A 23,856-nucleotide genomic window follows, 5' to 3' on the forward strand; every position below is an offset into this window, starting at 1 on the left:
TACCAACTACGCAGACAATACCCAGATTCTCCTACCACTTACTGGGGATTATGGGGAAGATCTGGCTTTGGGGAACAGAGTCTATAGCATCGTTCAGGCATGGATGGCTAACCATGGCCTATGTCTGAACGATGACAAAACAGAGCTCATCATCCTGGGCACCGCAGCTCGCATTTCAAAACTCAACCTTAACTACTCGGCATTCATTATTGATGGGAATACTATTAAGGTTGCCAGCGAAGTAAAAACCTTAGGCTTTTACCTTGACTCTACCTTATCCCTCACTAAACAGGTAAACTCATTTGCTTCATCTACGGCCTGCACCTGTAAACTAATAAGAGCAGGAAAACAATTCCTGTCAGTTGACAGTTGCTTAATCCTTTCTAGAGCCCTCATCCTACCAAAACTTGATTACTGTAATGCTCTCTACATAGGGGCAAACAAATAATTAACAGAATACAAGTGCTTCAAAATAATGCTCTTAGGGCTGGCCTAAGCATCCCTAGAAGAGCACACATCTCTGAAATAAGAAGGGAACACAAATGGCTCTCCACCCAAGGAAAAAAAATCAATCTCAAATCGGCCTCCCTCATCCACAAATGTTTAAACAACAAAGCCCCTTGCTACCTAACAGAACGATTTATCAGAAAAAACTCCATCAGACCGTCAAGAATAGCCAACCCCAACTGTCTTCAAGTGCCAAGATTCAAACTGTCCACCATTGGAGGGTCCAGTTTCCCAGTTAGGGCAGCACAATTGTGGAACTCCCTGCCACACACACTCAGATCTGGCCAAACATTTATCAAATTCAGAGAGAGTACAATCAAATGGTTAATGGAGAAAGATATGTAACCCTCACTCCCCTACCGTACTAACTTAGCCCTGCCTGCATGCAATGTATTTTTGATATAGTTTTGCTAATATGTAAATATCTGTAAATTACGCCATGTTGTCTACATTTATATGCCGTTATACATGTTCTATGCTTTTTACCCTCATCCTGTAACGCCGAGGAAACCTGTCTCTACCTTTGCTCCGTAATTTATGGAACTAAGCTGTAAGTTCTCTTTTCTCTTGCGCACTGATACCTCCGGGTCCGGCGCGCACAATAAATAAACAAACAAACAAACAGGGGGATGGGACCTACCTCTTTGATTGGTGGTGCTCTGTACAAGTTTACAGGTGATTATTGTGCTCCTGCTGTACTCCGACCAGCTTGCTTAATGCTTGACTTGGCATCAAAGTTAGGAAAACGTGCAGAGCCACCGATTGAAATCGTGCACCGTATCGCTGTATATAACTATTTTTTGTACCCAATGAAGATGTGTTGAATTGCTCCGTTCTGTGAGGTCCCCATTTTCTATTTCCTGCTCCCTCCCTTTCACACGCCGGTTTACGTAACAATCAATTTGCATTGATCCTATGTAAAGCACTCATCAATTGGATCGTTCGATCTGTAATATGCCTTGTGCGCAGCACGTCTGGGTAAATTACGCTCCTCTGCCACTAAGTAGATGGAAATAAAATAGAAGTAGCCTGCTCTCCATTTTGCTATAGAGACGCATAAGTGAAAGTGCATGTCCCACCCCTCGTTGTGCAAAGATTTGTAGGTGTACACGATAAGCATCAGCAGACGTATAAGGCTCTTCAATGCCTCCGCATGATGTCCCAGAAGCACCTGATTCACTTCTGGAATGACATTCCAGAACTGACTCAATCAATTAAAATGAGCAATACCTAACTCTTTCCTACAGTTTCACAGTCCTAAAGAAGCAGAAACATTCACATTGTAAACATATATGAATCTCTGGCATTTCAAAATAAACACCAATTTAACTGTTTTTTTTAATAACGTGCCTAATACCGTACCCGAGTTCGGGTTCTAAGCACGGATCCAGGATTTGAACCTCTGTTCCTCTGCGTGGTCTTGCTTCCAAGACCAGCGTGTTGCCCCTTTGGTATCCTCCGTTCATCAAATCATAAAAGGCAGACTAATTATACAGTTCAACAAAGCCAACATTTATTTCTGTTATATTTTTACAATTGTATGCGATTTAGAGTTTGAGATCACTGGATCATGTAGAGATCAGTTGACTATTTATAAAGTGTCCTTCATATGTCAACAGAGGTGGCTTATGTAATATACAATCATGTGTGTATTCCCTGCCCAAATTCAGATCTTTACATCCTCATTTTATTTGTATCCTAAATAAATAAGTTCATAAAGCGATGCTTATAGACAGTACAGCGGGGTCACCTGTAAGAAAGACAGCTGACACTCTTAATTGCTCCATCTCAATGCAAGGAGTCTCTGTGCCCGAGGACTGTCCAGATGCCAGGTTTCAAACTCTCCAACAAACATCCACAAGTAAGAAGTCTTTTTTCTCTTCAAAGAAACACATTTGCAAAATGTGGTTTTCCAATATGGAAGTCCTTCTCATATTTTGAAGCAAAAATAGTTCAGAAGAAATATGTTCATGCCAATCTCCTACCAGGGCCTCCACACCCGACTGGGGGCAGAAGGGAGATGCTGTGATAGGGGGGCGCTCATCTCAGCTCCGGGCAGAAAGCGGGGACCATTCTGACTGTCCTGGGTAATGTGTGACTCCATTTGACACCTTAGGGTACTGTCAGAGTCAGCGACTGTGCAGGCTGGGAGGCTTTGTTGTGGTGCAGGATCCGAGAGAGGTGGCACTCTGCTATCACAAGTACACTGTCTCACGCAACCCTCAGAAGCAGGGAAGGTGCGGTGAGATGCAAGTCCTGGTAGAAGCTCATGTGTCTTCTTGTGATTGGCAGAAGGGAGACCTGGAGTGATGTCCGAAAAACTGTGACAAGATGGAGCCCTCAGGAAAAAGTGTGTGTGGTCAGCCTGCAAGCGAGAGGAATGAATGCTTTCTTCTGACAGAAACCGGTCACGGTCCATGTTCATTGGACCAAGTGGGGCTTCCCTCTGGCGAGAAGAGCAGGCAGCTTGAGCGTTCCAAGGCAGGGGTGAAGCTGCCGACAGCTCCGAGCTCTGCAGAGGATGTGTACATTTTTTAGCAGAATTGCCTTGGAACTCGAGGTTCAGGAGGAGTTGGGATTTTAGCTTTGAATCCGACATCTCGCCCGGGCGGAAGAAGCTGGAGACGGTACTCTGGCAGTGGCTGTAGCCGGCAGTGAATCCTCTGATGGGGTCAGAGTTTGCTGCAGAAGAAACGAAGAGGAAAAAATGGTTAGATGCAAGCTGTACCAAGGGATATTTTCCCTGTTTTAATTAGAACTATCATTTCCTTCGTGTACCTTCCCGAGCTGCTCTAATTTTCACTGGCTGAAATCCCTCATTGAATCTTTTCTCACAACTTTGAGAGTGCTGCTTCACAAGATAATCATGTGAAATAAATCAAGTGCTTTTGCTCAGTTTCTCACTTTCTTCCTGAAATGGAATCAACAGTGCTGGTTCAGCCCAGTGAGGCCTGAGGATTGTGAGAGCCAGAGGCAATATTAGAGTCCACCACACCCTATTATTAATCTGATAAATCCTTAAACAATATGAATGAGTAGCCTGATACCTCATAGAGTATGGAACAGCATTGGCTTATCGCATTCTCTATATAGTGTGAATGAATACTGCAATTGTCATCAACATTTTTCAAATTGCCCATCACAGTTTACCGTATACTGCAATACAGTCCCCCTCCCAAGCATAGACCTCTCTTTCCCTCGTTTGTCGATACAAGTAAAAGAAAACTAACTGCACCTCTCGCCTCCCTCATCCTTGTGGCACTAGATGCAAACAGCAGTGCCCATGTGGCAAGGTAGGCAGCCTGTTATGGTCTAACATTGACTACATACGATGGCCTAGATTTAAAGCAAGACATAGGATTGTGAACATTGTACAACATAACATTTTAGATTTTAACAAAAATACAGCCAATTACACAAGAAGCCGCCTGCAGACGTTGCTTTTGTCTTCACTTTAGGAAACTGATCAGCTCTGCCCGGATACAAGCAGCAGTTACGTTTTGGAGACTTTATTTAAAACTAGAGGTCTTTCTGAAACAGAATTGGGGTTGTGATGGTGCCTGGGGAATGCAGAGGTACCGTCTAGTGTTTAATACTTGAACAAATACATGAATGTATAGACCATGCCCCAGCATATTTATTTCATGGATTATATCATAATTTTTCTTTTATAACACGCGTTATACCTGAGACCAGTTTCTCAGCACGAGCCCGGTGTTCGAAACCTGTGTTGCTATGCGTTGTCTTGTGTTGTCTTGCTTCCCCACGTTGCCCCTGAGCTATATATGCATATATTTATTTTCAGCCCGGTTCAAGGGTAAGCATACTGTGATGACATCCTATGCACAGCTCCGGCTGCCAGAATGGGGGCGACTCAGGGGCCAAAGCATTCAATGCGCTACACGATGAGCAGTCTGGGGAGTTTGGAGAGGATAGGGTGACCAGACATCCTGGTTTTGCTGGGAATGTCCCTGGGTTGGACTCTCTGTCCCCCCCTTCAAAAGAGTTTTATTAATTTAAAAACTCTGTCGTGGTTTGGGGGAAAGGAAGGGTGACAACTGTAAGGTGTGACCCCCCGATTGTGTATTACCCCTTTCAGAGGATGTGTCCCTCCCACGTGTATTGCCCTTTTAAAATGGGGCATGACTGTGTCATGGCTCAAGCTAATAAAAGGAGCTCCTGCAGGCACGTGCAGTAGAACGGCAGCAGACTCCAACTATGGAACTCCTGTGTCCGTCTCTGATTGTGGACCTGCAAGCCTACACCGTGTGACCACGGTCCTGCGGCCCTGGCCTGCAGGCCCCACGCCGGTTGACCACAGCCCTGCTGGTCCTGGCTGGTCTGGGCCCCCCAGACCAGCCTGGTGCCCTAGGTCCAGCCCAGGCACCCACCATCCGGGATGCTCCAGGCATCCACAGTGCTCCGGCACCCAGGCTGTGACGCACAGCCTCCCAGGGCCCTGCCCTGCAGCAACCAGTAGTCTGGGTGACCCTGACATAACAGCATGGTGCTGGGCCCCACAGCACCAATAAGGCCGGCTGCGTGACCGTAGCCGGCCCCACAACAACTACATTTTATAAACAACAATCATATAAATAAACATTATACTTTCACAAATTTGCAACGCAGGATGGCTCGAACCGCCAACCGTTCGCATAACATCCACAAGCATTAACTCAATGTGCAATAGACACCATCTGGGAAACAATAAAACAGCAGGGCCTGTAATATCAAACAGAGTAAAAGCTAGTTTTGTATTAACATTACCCACAACCCTTTATAAGCAGGAGAAGGGCTGGAAATACTGTGGATGGTGGTCAGGGAGGAGGGGCAGGCTAAGGCGAGCGGCATTGAGGAAGTGGGCGGAGGGGAGAATGAGGCAGTAGTCATTCTCTCTCTCCAGGTGTGTAGCAATCTTGGGCTCGGGTGGGGTGGGGAGACGGTTGGGGTGGGGCGGTGCAGCATTACAAGGTTTCTGGGGAGAGTGCGGGGTAGGAGGGGTGCAGGGGTCAGTGTGCGATGCCGCAGGGGGAGAGGGGATGGAGGTACTGTTGGAAACTGAGCATTGTGGGGTGGCGGGAGCTGTTGGCGAAAATTGGGAGTTTAATTGAATATGTGGAAGTGCTTTGTGTAGTTTGTAATACATTGTAAGAATTAATGTACAAGCGGCAAAGGCTGCAACATGGGGGGTGTCGCTTACAGTAGCAGTGGGTGCGGTGAGACGCATACGGCAAAAGTGGGAACACAGTGGGGGAAGCAGGCACCGAAGCAAGGGAGAAAATGGTCAGGAGGGAATTTTGTAGGGCTTGGATAAAAAACACCTTGAGGGATTTTGTTAGTATGGCGATAAACAACGCCTCATGGAAACAGGAGGGGAACACAGGGGAGCATAGCAAGAGAGGGAGCCAATAGGGATAAAATCAGGCAGCAGATTACTGGCAAAACAGCACACAAGGACAGACAGTAAGCATGGATCCAGTCAAGGTAGCGGCACTATTCACGCTTTTGCAGGACAAGGGGATAGACTCGGTGATGGCCCAATTGATAGGGGTTAATATGGGAGGACCACGGGAGCAACCACCGGAGGAAGGGGAAGAAGTAAGAGCAGAGACAAGGCCCTGTAGGACTAAGGTGGGCCTGAGAGCGTCCTTCCCACCTGCGAAGAAACATAAAAATGCAGCAAAAGCTACGGTGGTTTAGGAACAGGCAGGGGGCACAGGGCCAGTGCGGGTGAGGGATGTGGCAATTCTCCAACCAGGAGGACGGGAAGAAAGGAGTGGGCTATGGAATAAGATAGCAGTAACTCAGCAGGACGGCAGGGGGGAACTGTAAGGAGGGAGAATCGCCCAGGCGGAAAGAGGGCCTTGCATTACCGAGGGGAGGGCACCCAGACAGCCTGCAGCTATCAGGGGAGGGCCCTGATACCAGGGTCCTATGACAAGTCCCAACAACATAATGGAGCCCGTAACAAGAGCAGAGGTGGGCACATGTAGTCGGGCGCAAATCACAGGCCAGGTGGGCACCGAACAGGAGGGCAACAGGGTGCAGTGGGCTAGAGAGGTTGGGAATATGGGCACACTAGCAGGACAATGGGCTTCGGGTTTAGGAAGATCCGGACTAGGAGGGAGCCAGGCAACGGGTCAGCTAGGCGGGGCAGGGGCTACCTTTGCCTGGTTACACATGGGGCAGGGCCCGCACGTAGGATCAGCAAACACAGGCCTGGAAGTTGGATTGGCGGAAATAATTAAGGGGCAGGACGTAGCATTGGAGCGGTACCAAACTTAGCTCGCTAGGTTGGGGCGAGGGAATATATACGGCAGCAGGGACATCGGGAGGTGTGCGGGCATCAGCAGCCCCCATCATTAACCCCACAGGTATGCTCACATGGCACGTACCAATGGAAATAAGGTAAGACAAGTTTGTTGATATATTTGTGTTACTAAGTTACACTGCTTCGGAGGAAGTGAAGGAAGCAAAAGGGGAAAGTAAAGAGAAAAGGGTACAGGTGGAGAGGTCAATCGTGAATTGGACAATGGGGATTGCAATTTTTGCATCCATAATGGCAGGACAATATCCAGAGCTGCAACAGAAACTATGGTAATATCTACACTTAATAATGTCCATGTATCGTGAGTGCACATTTAGCGCATGGCTGAATTATGATGAGAGGTTCAGGGCTTCCAAAGCAGGGAGTATACAGCTGGATTGGGGGAACCAGGGCGATAGATTTATGGGCCAGCTGCACCATGGCTCGGCAACAAAGTGGGAGGTCACATGGTCCCAGGTCGCAAGAGGCATGGGCACAGACAGGGGCAGTCCTTTTATACCCCTCCCCCAGAAGGGGGCATAGGTGCATGTTGGGCATTTAACACAAAATCCTGCACGAGAACAAACACACATGCTCCGGCTGCGCGTTGCCTGGGCATCCATCCAGAACAGAGGTGCAACAAAAGGCCGAGGATAGGGAATACAAAAAGAGCAAGTAGGGGCCAAACAGGGGAGCACCAGTTGCCTACACCCATCAGGGTGGAGGTGCTTTGGATATGGGCAAATAGTTACCTGAGGCAAAAGGAAGCACTACTACTGGTGGAGGGTTTTTCGGAAGGATTCTGCATTCCAGTGAATGGGGTTATAACCACCAGAAGTACCGAGAAACCAAGCATCAGTAAGAGTGAACAATACAGTGTTAAGGGAAATAATTGAGAAGGAAAAAGGGCTCTGGAGAATAGAGGGCCCTTTTAGCAGCCGCCTTTCCCATTGTTAGTGTGCTCACCAGTAGGCATTGCCCCAAAAAAGGAGGAAGGGAAGTTCAGGATGATCCATAACTTGTCCTTTCCAAAAGGGGCTTCAGTAAATGACGCAATCGATGGGGAGGTATGCTCGGTGAGGTACGCAGCCTTTGATGATGCATTGAGTCGGCTGAAGGGGCTCGGAGTAGGGGCATTGCTGGCAAAGGCGGATATCAAATCTGCATTTCGCTTATTGCCAGTGCACCCAGCGGATTACAGACTACTGGGGCTCCAGATGGAGGGATGGCTCTATTTTGACAAATGCAGTCCCATGGGTTGCACCATTTCTTGCAGTTACTTTGAGGTATTCACCGCCTTTTGGAATGGGTGACAAAGCGTGGAATAAGAGGAGGGAAAATGGTGCACTAACTCGATGACTTTTTGGTTTTGGGGCCCCCGGATTCAGGGCAGTGACCAGAGGCACTGGAAGGGTTTCAGGCCATAGCAGAAGAATCAGGTGTGCCACTAGCGCAGGACAAAAACAGTGGGGCTGGTGACCAAGATCGTATTTTTCAAATTTGAAGTTGACAGAGCGGGGGATTTGCAGCATTCCGGCTGGGAAAGAAGCAGAATTCCGGGAGTCAATATACATGTGCCGGCAGTGCAAAAAGGTGACCCTGGCACAACTGCAGCGCCTAGTGAGGCAGCTCAATTTTGCACTGGCCATAGCGGGGGGCAATGTCTGGGCTCACCGAGAAGCAACACCATACTAGATTATCCGCTTCACTAAAGGCGGATCTCAGGGTTTGGGACAGTTTCCTGGCAGACTTCAATGGGATTCAGGTATGGTCCAAAAAGGCACGGTCCAACCAGGAGATTGGACATACACTGATGCAGCAGGAAGTGTGGGGTTTTGGGCCATTTGGGGAAACAAGCGGTGTGGGCAGAGATTGCCAGAGGAATGGGACAACTGGGGATTAACCCGGAACATCACATTTTTGGAACAATTCCCTATTATTGTTGCATTGACAATTTGGGGGGAGGGACTGAGGGGCAAGCATGTGGTGTTTTGCTTGGACAGTATGTCAGAAGTAATGGTGATTAACAACCAGAGGGCATCGTGCCCCATGGTCCTTAGAGTGTTGAAGTATTTGGTATTGCTGTGCTTGAAGTGAGGGGTGCATTTTCGGTCTAAATACGTTCCAGGGGTGTGCAATAACGCTACGGATGCATTGTCTCGTCTTAAGATGCAGGAAATTCACAGATGGCTGCCATAGTCAGATACTACGATGACCCCTTTTCCCAACATACTATGTAGTTTCGGTGCCCCGGTTTAGCACCACTGATCGAGGGATCATTGGCCAAGAAGACCAAGAGGGCATATGAAAATGCATTTGAGGAGTATTTGGAGTTTTGCGAGAGGATGGGGAGATCAGAGCTATTCCACAGGGACCCCTTGATTGCCATCCTGGGACAGTTGTATGACTCGCGGGTGTCCGCAGGGGCAGTAAAAGGGAGAGCGGCGGCTATCAGGTTCATGGCAGGATGGCAAGGGGTAGCGAGTCCTTCACACCATTTTGCAGTAATTAAGGCATTGACAGGATGGACAAGGATGGGGAGGCAGGACAACGGACCCAGGTGCCCACTGGACCCACGGAAGCTAGAGAAGAGGGTTCCATCACTGGAAAGGGTATGCAGAGATAATTACAAGAGGACTCTCTTTAGGGACATTTTTGTGACAGCCTTTTTTGGGGCCTTCAGGCTAGGGGAATTGATTGGGTCCACTAAAACAGACGTCACGTGGGGGGGCTTGATTTTCCAGATATCCTTTTTAAAGGGGTTGACTGGGTGCAGATTTCAGTGAGGCGGTAAAAAACAGATCAGGGGCTGAAAGGGGCAGTAGTGGATTGGCTAGTAATGGGAATAGAGTGATCTGTCCGGTGGCAGCTCTTAGGGATTTCATTGCGATCCGGGGGATCTCGAGTGGCCCATTGTTCAAACACCAGGACGGGTCCAGTGCTTCTAAATTCTAGTTGAGAATGACATTTCAGAGACCGCAACAGGAGACGGACTGCCAGTGGGCGAAATCATGAGCTTGGGGCGATGGACATGTAGAGCATTCAAGGGCTGCATAAGGCCCCACCTGACCGGTTAATGTGGGGGAGGCGTGAGGGAGGAACAGAGTAAGAAGGAAGGGGAGTACAAAAAGCAAGGCAAGAAATGAGCAATAGAAATTAAGAGTGTTTAACACGCTATTTTTCTTCCGTTATTTCATAGAGGATGTCAGGTGGTGTTGGTGATCGGCACTCTTTTGTAAAGCGCATAGAGAGACGAGCAAGGATGGGGCAAGGGCCGTTTGGGTGCTCGGACGAGGGAGTGCATTGGATCGGAAAGGAGGGCTTGAGGATTGGGCAAGTGCGCAACATCATGGCCGAGCATAAGATAAAGTAGAACATACCCGATCCAGATCTGGTGATCTGCACATTGGGGTTGGGGGCGCTGACGACCTGGTGCCAATGGGGCAGAAGGTTCTGTGGCTGGAATTGATCTCCCCCTTCGGCTGGGTGGGCCAAAAGCAATAATTGCATGGTCACAAATCATTTAAGAACAAGATGGGGCGTGCCGGAGTCAGCAAGACCAATCAACGTTTTGGCAAGGATACTAAACAACGAGTTAGCCCGGTTGGCAGGGGGAAGGCTCCGGGTGGTGGCCAACGGACTGGTGAGGGGCATGGACAATATGCACCACAACGGAGTACATCTGTCGGACAAAGGAACAGGCTTGCTCTTTGGAAACATCTTAGCAATGATGGACATATCTTGAGCTGGGGGGAGTACCCCCGACCGGTTGGTCGTAGGTCGTGTGTCAGGCGGGGGTGGACCATATGGTCAGTGATTTGCCCCTCCCGGGGGGACCCTGAGGCTGGTTAGGTGCAGTGATGAGTGCACGGTCTGCCCCTCACTGGGATGGCTTCAGCCCGGCAGCAGGGTCAGGCGGGAAGGAGGACAGAGAAGGGAGGTGGTGGGCCAGGAGGTGGAAGGTCTCGAACAAGAGATTGGTGCCTCCTGAGATCACCCCCCAACATAAGGTATGTAGCGGAGGTCTGCGACAGCATAGGGGGGACCTCACGGATGTCCACTGCCATAAGGGAGCGGAGCGAACGGTTCCACCTGGGACAGCCTGTCACAAGGAAAAACCATTTGAGATGTAAATATGAAATATACCTGTGGTGATAATGAAATGGTGGATGTTTTTGGTGTCACGTATAAAAATGTCTTGATGCTGCTTAGTTATGTTAAACGGATTAAACATGGCCATGGGTCTGTGTATTTTCTCCGGCCAGACTGGTACTGCCTCCCTTCTGAGCCCAACTCAGGGAAGCAGAACCATTCCCTACCCCCCTTGCCACGTTCCACTCCTTTTTTAAATCAATCATAATAACATGCAAATTGGTCCACCACAAATGCTTTGAATGAATTTAGGCTTTTTGCATATTTAATAATTGTCAATGCCCGCGTTATGATTGAAGGTTCGATTATTTGTTGAACCTGCCACATAAGATGTGTCATCCAGTTGAAATGGGGAAATGAGACAATAAACATTAACGCCCTGATGCAAAGTTGTTCCTTGCAAGAATAGAATAAGAAGCCAAAATCAGGGGTGTGTCAGAAGGATGGATTTCTAATTTTCAGCAATTTGAAAAAAATGTCTTTGTTGACAATTTCTTTCTAGTGAATTGCATTGCTTCTTTTCATTGAGCTGGGAGTGATTCCACACAAATACCCAACCATTGCCTACTATACCCACCCTTTTATTTCTCAATGTTTTCATCCATTCCTTTCCCCTTTTCCACGAACCCTCGGCCTAAACATTTTGAATGCAATTCCTCAAAGAAAATGTGTCAAAGGTGCACTCATGCAAAACAAAAGAGGTGATGGCTAGACGGTTTTCGGATGGAACCAAGCCTGATTTGCATATGGTCTTTCCCCTTCTGCCTTGGCTTGGCAGGCGAAGAACAATGGTCTGGAGGGTTGCCCCGAGCAATGCCAGAGGTTAAAATTCCTTCTAAACCGTCCAGCCATCACCTCTTCGTTTTTGCTTTGTCATCCCGAGTGGGACTAGTATGCCCAGACATGGGTCCCGTGAGACCCAAGATCCTCCTCACTGATATGCCCAATAAAACCGAAACAAGTCTGGGGATGTTTGTGATCTCATGCAGAAGGGATGTGACTTAGCAGTTTGGGGTCGACTGCCCCTTTTGGGGTGGGTCCACGACTGATTTGCATATGAGCTTTCCCCCTCTGTAATGGCTTGGCAGGATGAAAAACGAGATGGTCTGGAGGATTGCCCAGAGATTTGCCCGTGGTTATGATTAATTCAAAACCTTCCAGCCATCACCTTTCTGTTTTTCTCTGAATCACTTGCACTTTGCTCGTCTGCAAATTGCAGTTTTTTTTTGTTTGGGCTAATAGGTGTCGCCTTGCTGAAACTATTGCAGTGGAGTACAGATAGGGAGAAATGGCAAAGGAGGAGTGACACACAGCCTGTAGGTGTTTGGTTTTTTGCCCACCCACTGACTGCCCACGTCCATGCTAATCCCTATGACCATTCCCACCGAGTTCCTGTCCCTCCCAACCTAAAACACCACCTCATAGGAAATCTTTCAGCTCGCTTTAATCAAGACTTACAATCAAACTTTGCAGTAGAGTGCAATTTGTAAACCTGCTACTGGTGTAATAAAGTTAAACCAGGTCTGTTTTCATCCACTCGATTTGTAAGCACTTTGCGTGTGCTCCCCTGAAGTCCTGTTAAAAACAAGCATTGCCAAAGCCAACAGTTTTGACTTGTGTACAAGTATTAGGCATAGCCAGGCACTGCTATTAGATGCCGAGGTACTCGCACCATTGGCACCTGCTACCATTAATGGCCAGTTAATACTACTATGCTGTGCCTGGCAAGGGCTTTTGCCATGCCTACTCAAAAGCCCAAACTGTTGGCACTGCCAATGCTTGTTTCAACTGCAACTGAACTTGCATTTGCGAAATAGGTTTGTGAATCAAGCCCAACGATTAAAGAAGGTGAGATGTGTCAATGGGAATATTAGAATACCGCCCCTACTGACGGTGCAAATGAAGTTTCATCAAGTACACTTTTTGTTATTTGCAGAACTGCCTGTTTGCGTGTTTTAGATCCCTGTTTCACCAAGCTTTTCCTCTGGTAAAAATCCACTTCTTTTATTTTCCACACTACGGAAACTGTACCTTTTTCCTTTGCACTTAGTGCTTCTGTTCTTAGAAACCTATTAGAATATATACAGGAGCAATGAATAGTGCCTGTATTGCACACCACTGTGTCTATCTTGATTTTAGTCCATTACGAGTACATTGATTTCATCCTACTTAAACTTGATGTGATTACAGTGCCTTTGCCTAATTTAGCCTACTATGAATATCCTGTTTTTAGCCTAATTTTAAAATCTAGCACACAGTGCCTATGCTTATTTTAGTCTATTGAGAATATCATGTTTTAGCCTGATTTTGAAAGCCAGCACACAGTGCCTATGCTTAATTTAGCCTATTGAAAATATCCTGTTTTTAGCCCGATTTTGAAATCTAGTACACAGTGCCTATGCTTATTTTAGTCTATTGAGAATATCCTGTTTTGGTCTGATTTTGAAAGCCAGCACACAGTGCCTATGCTTAATTTAGCCTATTGACAATATCCTGTTTTTAGCCTACCTAGACTCGATGTGACCTTGAAATCTAGCACACAGTGCAAATGCTTAACTTAGCCTACGGTAACCATCCTAACTTTAGTCTATTGTGACCATACTGAACCTCGCCAATTCCGACTATATGGAACCTCTTCTACCTACATGGCCCAGCTGAACCTCGCCTAGGTGAACCACTGACCCAAGTATTTCACATATAAACTGCTGTAAACCTACTACACCTACCCCGACTCTTGCCTGACCTAGCGCTAGCCAACTTGCCACTAGTTACAGCCCTCCCAATCCAATCCATTCAAGCCAATAACAACTGTAGTACAGTGTACATCAGCAGAACCTGGTTGCTATCTGCACTATTGCTGATCACACAAATACTCTTGCTAACCATGGATCAAATTAAATATGCACCCGTTCTCACATTGAACAGAAACACCAGGCTCCGAGCACGACTCCCGTCCTTCAACAAACCTAAAATGACTAGTAACATTTATTCAAACTGCCGTACCAACCCTAAATATACCATTCCACATACGGCGCATGCACACATGCAAAATAATTCAGGTGTCAAAACGAAAGAACACACACCTATAACTTTGAAACCCCAGAGATCACCTAATACAACGACGATAGCTGGAGCATTGATTAATGTCAGATCTGTCGTGGCTCACGCCATAGAACTAGCCAGACTACCTTGACCTCTTAGCGGTCACAGAAACCTGGTTGCACGAGGCAGCAGGCCCAGCGCTCACATTAGCGATACCAGAAGATTATCAACTCTTAAGAATGGACAGACCCAATTCTAGAGGAGGTGGCCTAGCCATCATTGCCAAAGCTAACCTAGACCTAAGGCTATCTACGTTACCCTCGCTAAAATCCTGCAAATTTATTGCAGCAAAATTGCCTATTTCCCCATGCCGTACTCTAACCATCTACCTTATATATAGGCCGTCAGGACCCATAGGCTCATTTGAAGAGGACATATCTAGCCTCTTAGCTAACAACACTAAAGACTCATCCCAGATAATAATCTTAGGGGACCTCAATTTAGGATTTAATGATCCGGATGACAAACAAGCCCAAGTGATAGCCACCATGCTTGAAGAACATGGCCTCACTCAAAAAGTTCTCTCCCCTACCCATGATAAAGGCAGGACCCTAGATTGGGTAGCCACCCTAAATTGGCCAACCACCATCACTAAAATCACACCCCAACTTTGGACTGACCACTACTTAATCTACTTCAACTTAACACTCAACAAACAAATAGATAAAGACAAAATTATGGCACCCTCTCTCCCCACTAGATCTAAGAATAACATCTCACCTGACAACCTCCTACCTATCATCCTTCCTGTGATTAATGCCCTGCCAAGCAACTCTGACCCAGATACTCTGGTGGACACCTACAATGACATTATGGCTAAGGCCCTAGATACTATTGCCCTGCTTAAGGTACTCAAAAGTAAACAGCAAACTCATCTTAATACCTGGTTCTCCCCTCACCTTAAAGAACTTAGATTGGAAAAAAGGAACTTAGAAACTACATGGCAACATTCCCCAATGGAGGAAAATAAACTGAAACTAAAACTCTGTGCCAAAATCTACAAGAAAGAAATTATTCAAACCAAAAAGAAGTCTACAATGAAAGAATATCCAAAGCAGATTCCAATACTTCGGAACTATTCACGTTCCTTCTGGAACTAGAATCACCCATACCTCCACCAGATAACGTAACCAAAGACAAACAATGGTGTACCATCATTCAAAATGCACTACCTAATAAAATAAAAACACTACAAACTAAAATTACAGCCAAAAAAGCCTTGCTCCCTCTCGCTGAAACAGTAACTACCACCACTCCAAATGACAAGTTTGATTTAGCTCCAGTCAAATTCTCCAAAGTATCCATTCTGGAAACTGAAAAAGTCATTTCCTCCCTAAAACCATCAAACTGTAAAGGTGACAACTGTCCAGCCCAAATAATTAAGGATGCGGCCAGAGATCTAGCCCCTTTTATATACAAACGCATCAATGCCTCCTTCTCTTCCAACACTGTACCAAATAGCTTAAAATAATCCTGGGTTTTACCCCTTCTTAAAAAATAAACATTAGACCCCTCCATCCCCACAAAATACAGGCCTATCACAACGGTCCCATTCCTTCTCAAAATAATAGATAGAGTGGCCTATCTTCAAATTCAGAAGTATCTCAAATCCAATCACTTCTAGGCTCCCGCCAATCGGGTTTTAGACCCCAGTACGGCACGGAGACACCATTAATAGACATTAAAGCTCAAATCGACAAGCTCAATGACAAAGGAAACATAGCTATGCTACTCCTCCTTGATCTGTCGGCAGCATTCGACTTGGTGGACCATGCAGTATTATGCAAACACCTAGCTTCAGCTGCCTACTTCTCAAGTGAAGCTATAGCCTGGGTCTGTTCCTTTCTAGATAACAGAAGTATGCAAGTTTTCTCCACCTCTGCTTCAGCAGACCCAATCCAAACAACATGTGGCGTACCTCAGGGCTCATGTGTCTCACCAACCATGTATAATATCTTTACAAAGACTTTATTTGACAAATTCGAAAGACTGGGTGTCACCTACACTAATTACGCAGACGACACCCAGATCCTCATTCCCCTTTCGGGCAATTTTACCTCTGATACAGCATTAGTAAATGAAATATACATCCTCATTCAGGCATAGATGAGAACCCATGGCCTTTGCCTGAATGATGACAAAATGGAGATCCTGATCCTCGGCTCGCCTAATAACCTAAAAAAACTGGACACTAACTATAGTGCCTTTGAAATTGTTGGCAACACTATTAAAGTTGCTAAAGAAGTGAAGACACTTGGATTCTATCTGGATGCTGCACTAAACCTAAAAAAACAGGTAAACTCCCTGGCCTCTTCCATAGCTTACACTGGCAAATTAATTAGAGCATGTAGACCATTCCTCTCACTAGCAAGCTGCATCATCTTAGCTAATGCCCTCATCTCATCAAAATTGGACTATTGTAACGCACTGTATCTAGGAGCCAACAAATACATTATCAACAAACTACAGACGTTGCAAAAAAATGCACTCAGAACGGCCCTGCACCTCCCTACTAGAGAGCACATATCCAATGCTAGGAGAAACTATCATTGGCTGAAAATTAGTGATAGGATCCTCTTTAAAACTGTGTCATTAACTTTCAAATGTCTTAACGATGCTGCCCCTCCTTATCTGAAGGAAAGAATAAGCAGAAACACTTCTGAGTGGCCTTCTAGGACTCCCAACTCCTACTGCCTCCAAATACCAAGATTTAGACTAAACAAAACAGGAGGTAACAGTTTCCCAGTAAAAGCAGCCCAGCAATGGAGTGCCCCCCCCCCCCAGTTGAGCTCAGAAGGGATCAGTCTTACCTCAGCTTTTGACGCAAAACCCGTTCCTGGTTACACCTTAACGACCTCTAGTCTAATGAATGCTGCTGTATGTTTCAATGTATGCTTTTTACCTCTACCTACTTGTATTGACATCTGTATTCTCTGCTACTGACTATACCTGTAACTAAGCTATAAGTATTCTTGTGATGTTGAGCGCCCAGCTACCTAAGGGTTTGGTGCACCCTACAAATAAATAAAAAAACAAACAAACAATATTGGGGACAGAAATATCAATCCGCTTGCTAAATGATCACCATCCCGAGGCACCTACTTTGGTATAACTAAATCTACCTTAGTATAACTAAAGGTGACCTGGCCTATTGTTTTTCAACATGCATTAGTCTTGCATGGATGTTAATCTAGCGCTTTCCTGGTATTTGAATCCCAGTGACCTTCCCAGATGATCATAGAATGTGAACATATATGAAGAAATGCACGACAATTTCTGATCTGGGATCCCGCCTTTTTAGTGCAATTTTTTTGGCAAGATTTATTCATTTTTTTCGTTCTTTTTTCTATTTCTTAAGAGTTGTTGGGCATTTCAATAAATGAAGCTTCGAGTATTTTCTGCCTACTTTGGTACAGCATAAAATATTCTGTGTTTTCTTTTGCCCGTTTACAGGTGTGGCGTGTGTTGTTTGGTGCTGAACAAGGGCTGCGAATCACAGGAGGCAGTGCTGGAAGGCTCAAAATGGTCACTCTTTTTTTTTTACCAAGAAATGTCATGCCTGAACTGTGGAAAAGAAATGCCAGTTTCCATTTGCACTTGACTTCAGGCGCTGGTATATTGGATTGGTAGGGTGGTTTAACAGTGTATGGCAAAACAGCACAATCTTGAAAAGGGGCCTAAGAGTCTTCAGGGGGATCTTTGGCTGCAGGTGCAGTAGCCATGCTGGAATCCTTAGATTAGGGAGCAGAGTTTACGTGCCCAGCCACAGCCAAGGGACGTTGTCAATAGGGAACACCCGTCAGTGAGCATTAGGCAGTGTAATCCAGAAGCGGAAGGCTACATGTCATATCCTGCTGGCGCTCATTAAGACCCATTACTATCCAGTGGAAAGCGGCTACATTTATAAAGTCTCTTGTCGCTGTGAAGCCCATGGAGATCACCAAGGGAAGTTAGTTCATGATAGGGTTGGTGGGGTTGCACAGTGGTGGAGACCAAAGATTCTCAAGTGTACCAGCCACCAGCAAATCTTTGACTCTAGAAGTCATCTTTTACTTTTTTGGGGGTGAAACTTCGGGCCTTTTTCTGCCTGTCTGGAACACTGAGCTGAGAGTGTTTTTACTGAACTGAAAAAGCAGCTGGGCCCACAGGTGACCAGGGAATGTGGGTCTACCTTTTCAGAAGCGTGCTTCCCAAGGTTTCTGTCTGCTTTGTTACAACTTGCCCTGTTTACCGGAGTTTTCTAAGCGCAGACCCCGGGATTGAACCTGTGTTGCTTCGTGTCCTCATGTTTCCAAGGCGAGCATGTTGCCGCTAAGCTATCGTCCTGTGACAATTTTCCTGAGAGGTATGTGTTTGTGAAGGCTCTGAGGAACTTTGAGTCCAGAAATGCTCAAAAAAAAGATAGGCATGACCAAAATACAGGTGCTACACTGTGAAGAAAAACCTGACCTCACCACAGCTCTTGAAGAATTTGTACAACCAGCCTGAGTGTATTCAACTCCTCTGAGCAGTGTACATGGGACTGAACCCAGTTGCTTTCCCTGTTTAATCAGAACAACAATTGTACCTGCTTTACCCTCCCAGTGTCACCTATATAGCGACAATGATCTTTGTGAGACCCATCTCCTCATCAGAACACCACGATCACAATCATATCACCTGTATGGCATAAAAGTACAGTCAGAGCACGCCATTCCGCTCCCTTTACCTGCTCTTTTCAGCCGCTGCAGGTGTTTGACTGCCAGCTCTAATATGTCGGCCTTCTCCAGTCGGGAGGCTTTTTCAGTCTAGAAAAGGAAACAGAGGCAAGATTTCAACACAAGGTCATGATCGAGTGCTTGATGTCATGTTCTGAATACTCTAGAGTCGGCTTCTTGGGAACATTGCACTGGGGGTGTGCTGGGATTGGCAATCTGAGAGTACATTGGGATTCCACAGCCAGCACAGAAACCGACACACTGCAAAATGTGGCCAAACTGTGTTGTCAAACTGGGAGTTTACTGGGATTTTGCAACCTGGAAGTATAATGGGATTGCACAGGCATGTCATCCGTTGGTTTGTCAAACTGGGATTATACATGGTTCATCAAAGGAGCACCGAGGTACTTTCAAAATGTGATTTAACTGGAAGTATTCACGATTAATCAAACCTGGAGCAGGCTGATATTGCTAAGTGGGGAATAAAAGGATATTGTGCAAACAGGCAATATTGGAGATGTCAAAGTGGGGGTATGGCTGAGTTGTCGAAGAGGTAGAAACTGGACTGGACAAAATGGCAATTTCTTGGGTTAATCAAACTGGAAGGATTCTTGAATTGAAAAAACTAGGAATGTCAAACTGGGGGTAGACTAACATTGCGTAGATTAAACCTTCATTCGAAGTGTGCACACTATATACACAATGCAATCATCTAACCATAAACGGTGCTTATAATAATAATAATAATAATAATAATAATAATAATAATAATTAAACTGGGATCTTAAAGGGGTTGTTCTATTACACTTTGTCATGCTCTGCTGATACGACATGTCATTAAGTTATGTCCTAAAATGCCATGTCATGGTGTAATGTCATGTTGCCATATGACAGTTTAGGATATGACACTTCACATCATGTCACTGAGGACATGACCTATTATGACATGGCATATGATTTAAACCAACACGCCAATCTATGGCATATCACAACATGACATGTTATGTTAAAGATTCTTACACCACACACTGTTGCCACCTGCGTGTTCTCTTGGTGCTCGTGGCATACCATGTCATATCAGGCTATATTGTGACATTTCATGTCCAAACCTCAGGGCGCAGACGGTTGTTAGGTTTGCTATTTTTATAGCAGGAAAGCCAACTGAAAAATAGATTTAAGTGGATCTTAGCATTGACACATTCAAAGGATTTTTGGGACTCTTAGGCTTGGTACAATAACCACTGTTGGCCTAGTTTTAATTGACCTGGTGCTAACACGGGTGTATTTCAAGTGTTAACACGGGTGCAAATGGTGTCTTTTCACCAGGGCTGTAACAAACCATATTTGGTTATTTTGCTGGGACAATTGCCAGTGCAGGTTCAATGACCCAATTTGTACTATTTTAGCTGAAGTAGCACTAGTGATTCATAAATTGCCAGCAGGGAGAACAGCCAGCCCACAGCAGTACTCAGAACGGCGCAGATTAATCTGGGCCAAAAAGTCTGAACCTAGATATGCGAGGTTGAACTTTAACTTTGATCCACAGATCCTGTGGACATAAGCCTGAATCTAGGCAAATGTACATGAATCTGGGCGGATCTCTTCCATTGATGGTCCTGTCTGTCTCCTAAGGCCTTGTCTCCTGTGGATATGTGATGGAATATTTGGTCATTCCCTATGACATTAAAGATGCCTTCTTCATTTGGTGCTCACTCCCTGTTTTACTTTCCTTCGACCAAGATATGGTGAAATGTATCTTAGAAGAATGCCAGCTTCTACTCTTAAAGGGTGCCATTGAACAAAAAAGTACTTCCAGCCTATAGTATTAGACTGCACTGGCATCATCATCCTTGTTCATTCAATCGATTGTACTATTCATAGCAGGATCAGGGATGGCCCGCGAGTCACAACTGACCTGATATTTGTTACCGTAAAATTGGGGCACAATACACTGCAATGCTTTAAAAAAAATCATGTACAAGAGTGTAATCTCCTGCTCTTCGACATTGCCCTTTGTTTGCTTTTACAGTGCCATGACCACTCACCTTTGAACCCTCGTTGCTCTGAAGGAGTTCCTTCAGTTGGTCCAGACTGGCATTGATCCGGGTCCTCCTCTTCTTCTCTATCAAGGTCTTGATTGACTATTGGGGGGAAAAAAAGATTGTGTTGAGAATGTGGTAGGTTTGACAAGCCTGACTTCGTTCAGAGTTTGCCTGTACGACTGCTGTTAAACCCTTGTCCATACTATGTTCACATGAGTAAATAAATCGGCCCGTCACGCGGTAACACAAGGGTGGGAGAACCCACCCCATTGAACTACTACTGTGTATGTAAGGGCTTCACTGGCAAGACCGAAAATAGCAATCAGAGTAAAAGTTGCTTTGTTTTCAGCATGCTTGTAGTCACAACCACATCTTTAAAGTTGATTTCCTGGGGAGGGACTGGACCCCAAGCCATTCCCCCGCCCCTCATTATCCCACTACTGATGGTTATTTATGTCAATGCCTTGTCCCGGTTTTTATTTTTAAATCTCGTCATCCTAACGCCGTCCCTACATCAGTATCACGGGTCAAGAGCGAGGGAATAGTCACGTCGACGTTCTATAAACCGCCCTTTTGCACCCCATCCCGCGTGCCCCAGAAACCTTACTAACAGCAGCCTCCAAAATGGAAGACCTAGCAAGATAACATTCTCTGGTCTATTCGGACAGGGTATTTTACCCACGTTTGAAACTGTGAAACCCCTTTTATTGGACGCTTGTCATTCGGTCGGGCCACCTGCCTCCTCCCAGATGCTGGTGTACGACAGAGGTCCACCTGCTGCAGCGCACTTTTTGCGCTGTTACTATAGGGATAATTACAAGACGGCCCTCGCGACGTGGGCTTGCGTGAGATGTTATAGTTTGCAATAAAAGGCTGTGTGCGCCTCGCAGCGGGGATTTTGGTTAGCACTGGAAAATGAACATTCTGTGGGGAGCCTACCTGTAGTAGGAGGGGAGCACGCACGGCTTATAATCACTGGGTCGTTTTATTAGTTCAAGAGGACACGTCTACCATTCTTCCAAGTAGCAAGATCCAGTGAACAGTTTTCAACTACTTGGGCTCGCCTCCGGTTATGCCCAGGGGTGTGACTGCAACGATTGGTTCTCCAGATGTTTTGGACTCCAACTCCCAACAGTGCTACCCGCCATAGTCAGTGGTGTGGCATCATGGGACTTGGAGTCCAAAACACCTGGAGAGCCGCAGGGTTCAGGCCCCTGGTCTAGCGTATGGGTCGTCTTTGCAAACAGTTGACCATTTCGCGAACGTAAATATTTTGTGAAATAAATTGTAACCTTCAATCCTGCATCGGTCCCTTGAGCGCAAATAGTTTTCCCCTCCAGAAGCGTCCGTTTGATCGCTTTTCCAAGCTTTCCTTTGCAAAGGAGGTAAAGCGCGTGGCTATAAAACACGTCCGTGTCGTGTGCCTGGAATACAGCGTTTTTTTTTTACTTTGTAATTAGCGCTTTATGTTGGTTGCATCTACGGCAATGGGTAGTCAAGAGTAATGTTGAGGAATCGTCTGTTCTAACACCACATAGACAGGGGCGTGTCCAGGAAGTGGCACGCGCTACCCCTGGAATCTGATTGGCCACACCATTATCCTAAACTATGATCATTATGTGTGTATGTGCGCGTACTTCATGCCACCCCTGCCCCACTTGGGCCATCCCACCCCAATCATAAGAGTTTGGACACGCCACTGCCCACAGAGCAGAAGCCTTCAGCAATACTGGGCATTAAACCATGTGGGCAGCAGTGCACGGTATGCATTTGGTGCAAGTTCACCCCCAGCCCCAAACAAAAAACAAGGCGCAGAAGCAAACTTGCAAATAAGGGACAGCAAGTCTGCCCCACGCACGCACCCGGCAAACACACAATAAACCACCTAGACTCGGACAACAAATACAGATAATACAAATTACACCGCGAAAAGAGCAAAGACAGAACAAAACAAAAACAGAAAACCAAACAAACACCCTAAAAACGAGACTTCGTTCTGTGTAACTCTGGCTAAGATAAATACGCACAGAAATATAGCCGGCAGGCGGAGGATACTTATACATGCTGGCATTGACCGTATGCATTTATCATGGACAAGATGGTTACTTTAACATTTTGAGAGTGGCGGGTGCCCTCTGCTTGAATTTCTCCACATACCTTTCTATAAAGGCCAGGCGTGGCCTTGGCAGACCCAGAGGACGGGTCCAGGTGCGCGCTTTCGGGCAGCAAAGGACCCTTCATGGCCCCGGATAGAAGTGGAACCGGAAGACTTCTCTGCGCCTCTTCCTGCCCTTAACGGGCTACTTCCACAAAACGCCTTCGCTGATAAGAATGCTTCAAAAGATGAAAAGTACCCTGCAGCCAGAAACTGGCAAACATAAAACATGCGTGATGCTGATAATGCCTGGTAATGTTGTCGAATGTTCAAGGGAATCCCAAAAAAGCGGGGGAAATGCTTCCCGAATGGTCGCCCTCTCGTCGCCTGGCTTCTGCTGTGGGCCACACGGTTTCCAGGTCGCATATGGCCAGTCTCTCTCTCTCTCTCTCTCTCTCTCTCCCTCCCTCGCGTGACCTGTGCTCTCTCCTCCCACTCAAGCCACAGGCCGGATGCTAATGTCTGTCGCTCAAGCGCCTCCCTCTTTTAGCTCCTGGAGCTGAGGGGTGCTGCGCCCCGCCCCCGCCAGTCTTGGTCACACTCACACCTTAGGTGTCTGCCCATTTGGTACATATAAACATGCCAGCCGCTGCGGACATTTTATACTCCTCCTCCATAGTGAAATGGCCGATAATATGTTGTTGTGATTGTTTACTTCGGAAGCATGCGCTGAGGCGGGGAGGGTCTCTGTGGCGGGAAGGGGCGTTGGTTTGAGTGTTGAGGATAATAGGTGCCCGGTCTTTGTCAGTAGAAGGGATGTTTTCAGCTCTGTGGAAACGGGATGAGCTCTCCTCTGAGAGGAAAGGTTTGGGGCCTAGCAAGGCTTAGCAGAACGCTGCCCAATCCTTTCCTCGGCCCATCTACACCAGAAATGCCCCCTTCCCCATCGTGCAT

At 46.4% G+C, this 23,856-nt stretch overlaps 1 protein-coding gene across 1 annotated transcript; it reads right to left on the reverse strand.

The window, feature by feature from the left end:
* Window positions 1-1,999: 1,999 nt before the first annotated feature.
* On the reverse strand, window positions 2,000-23,422 carry LOC138498555 (uncharacterized). Its single transcript, XM_069622328.1, has 4 exons — window positions 22,965-23,422; window positions 20,811-20,906; window positions 18,777-18,855; window positions 2,000-3,189 (listed from the first exon to the last, which is right to left on the reverse strand). The coding sequence occupies exons 1-4, from the start codon at window positions 23,046-23,048 to the stop codon at window positions 2,489-2,491; spliced, it is 960 nt and encodes a 319-aa protein (XP_069478429.1). The 5' UTR covers window positions 23,049-23,422; the 3' UTR covers window positions 2,000-2,488.
* Between the last annotated feature and the right edge of the window lie 434 nt (window positions 23,423-23,856).

Source organism: Ambystoma mexicanum, chromosome 5q (assembly GCF_040938575.1).
Source record: "Ambystoma mexicanum isolate Mex_15411 chromosome 5q, UKY_AmexF1_1, whole genome shotgun sequence".
In the NCBI taxonomy this organism is placed as follows: Eukaryota; Metazoa; Chordata; class Amphibia; order Caudata; family Ambystomatidae; genus Ambystoma; species Ambystoma mexicanum.

Excerpts from the sequence above, each read along its gene's own strand:
- LOC138498555 (XM_069622328.1), bottom strand. The coding sequence starts at position 23,048 with ATGAAGGGTCCTTTGCTGCCCGAAAGCGCGCACCTGGACCCGTCCTCT. Across the intron at positions 18,856-20,810 it reads AGAGCAACGAGGGTTCAAAG|ACTGAAAAAGCCTCCCGACT; the intron begins GTGAGTGGTCAT and ends TTCCTTTTCTAG. Across the intron at positions 3,190-18,776 it reads GCAGCGGCTGAAAAGAGCAG|CAAACTCTGACCCCATCAGA; the intron begins GTAAAGGGAGCG and ends TTTCTTCTGCAG.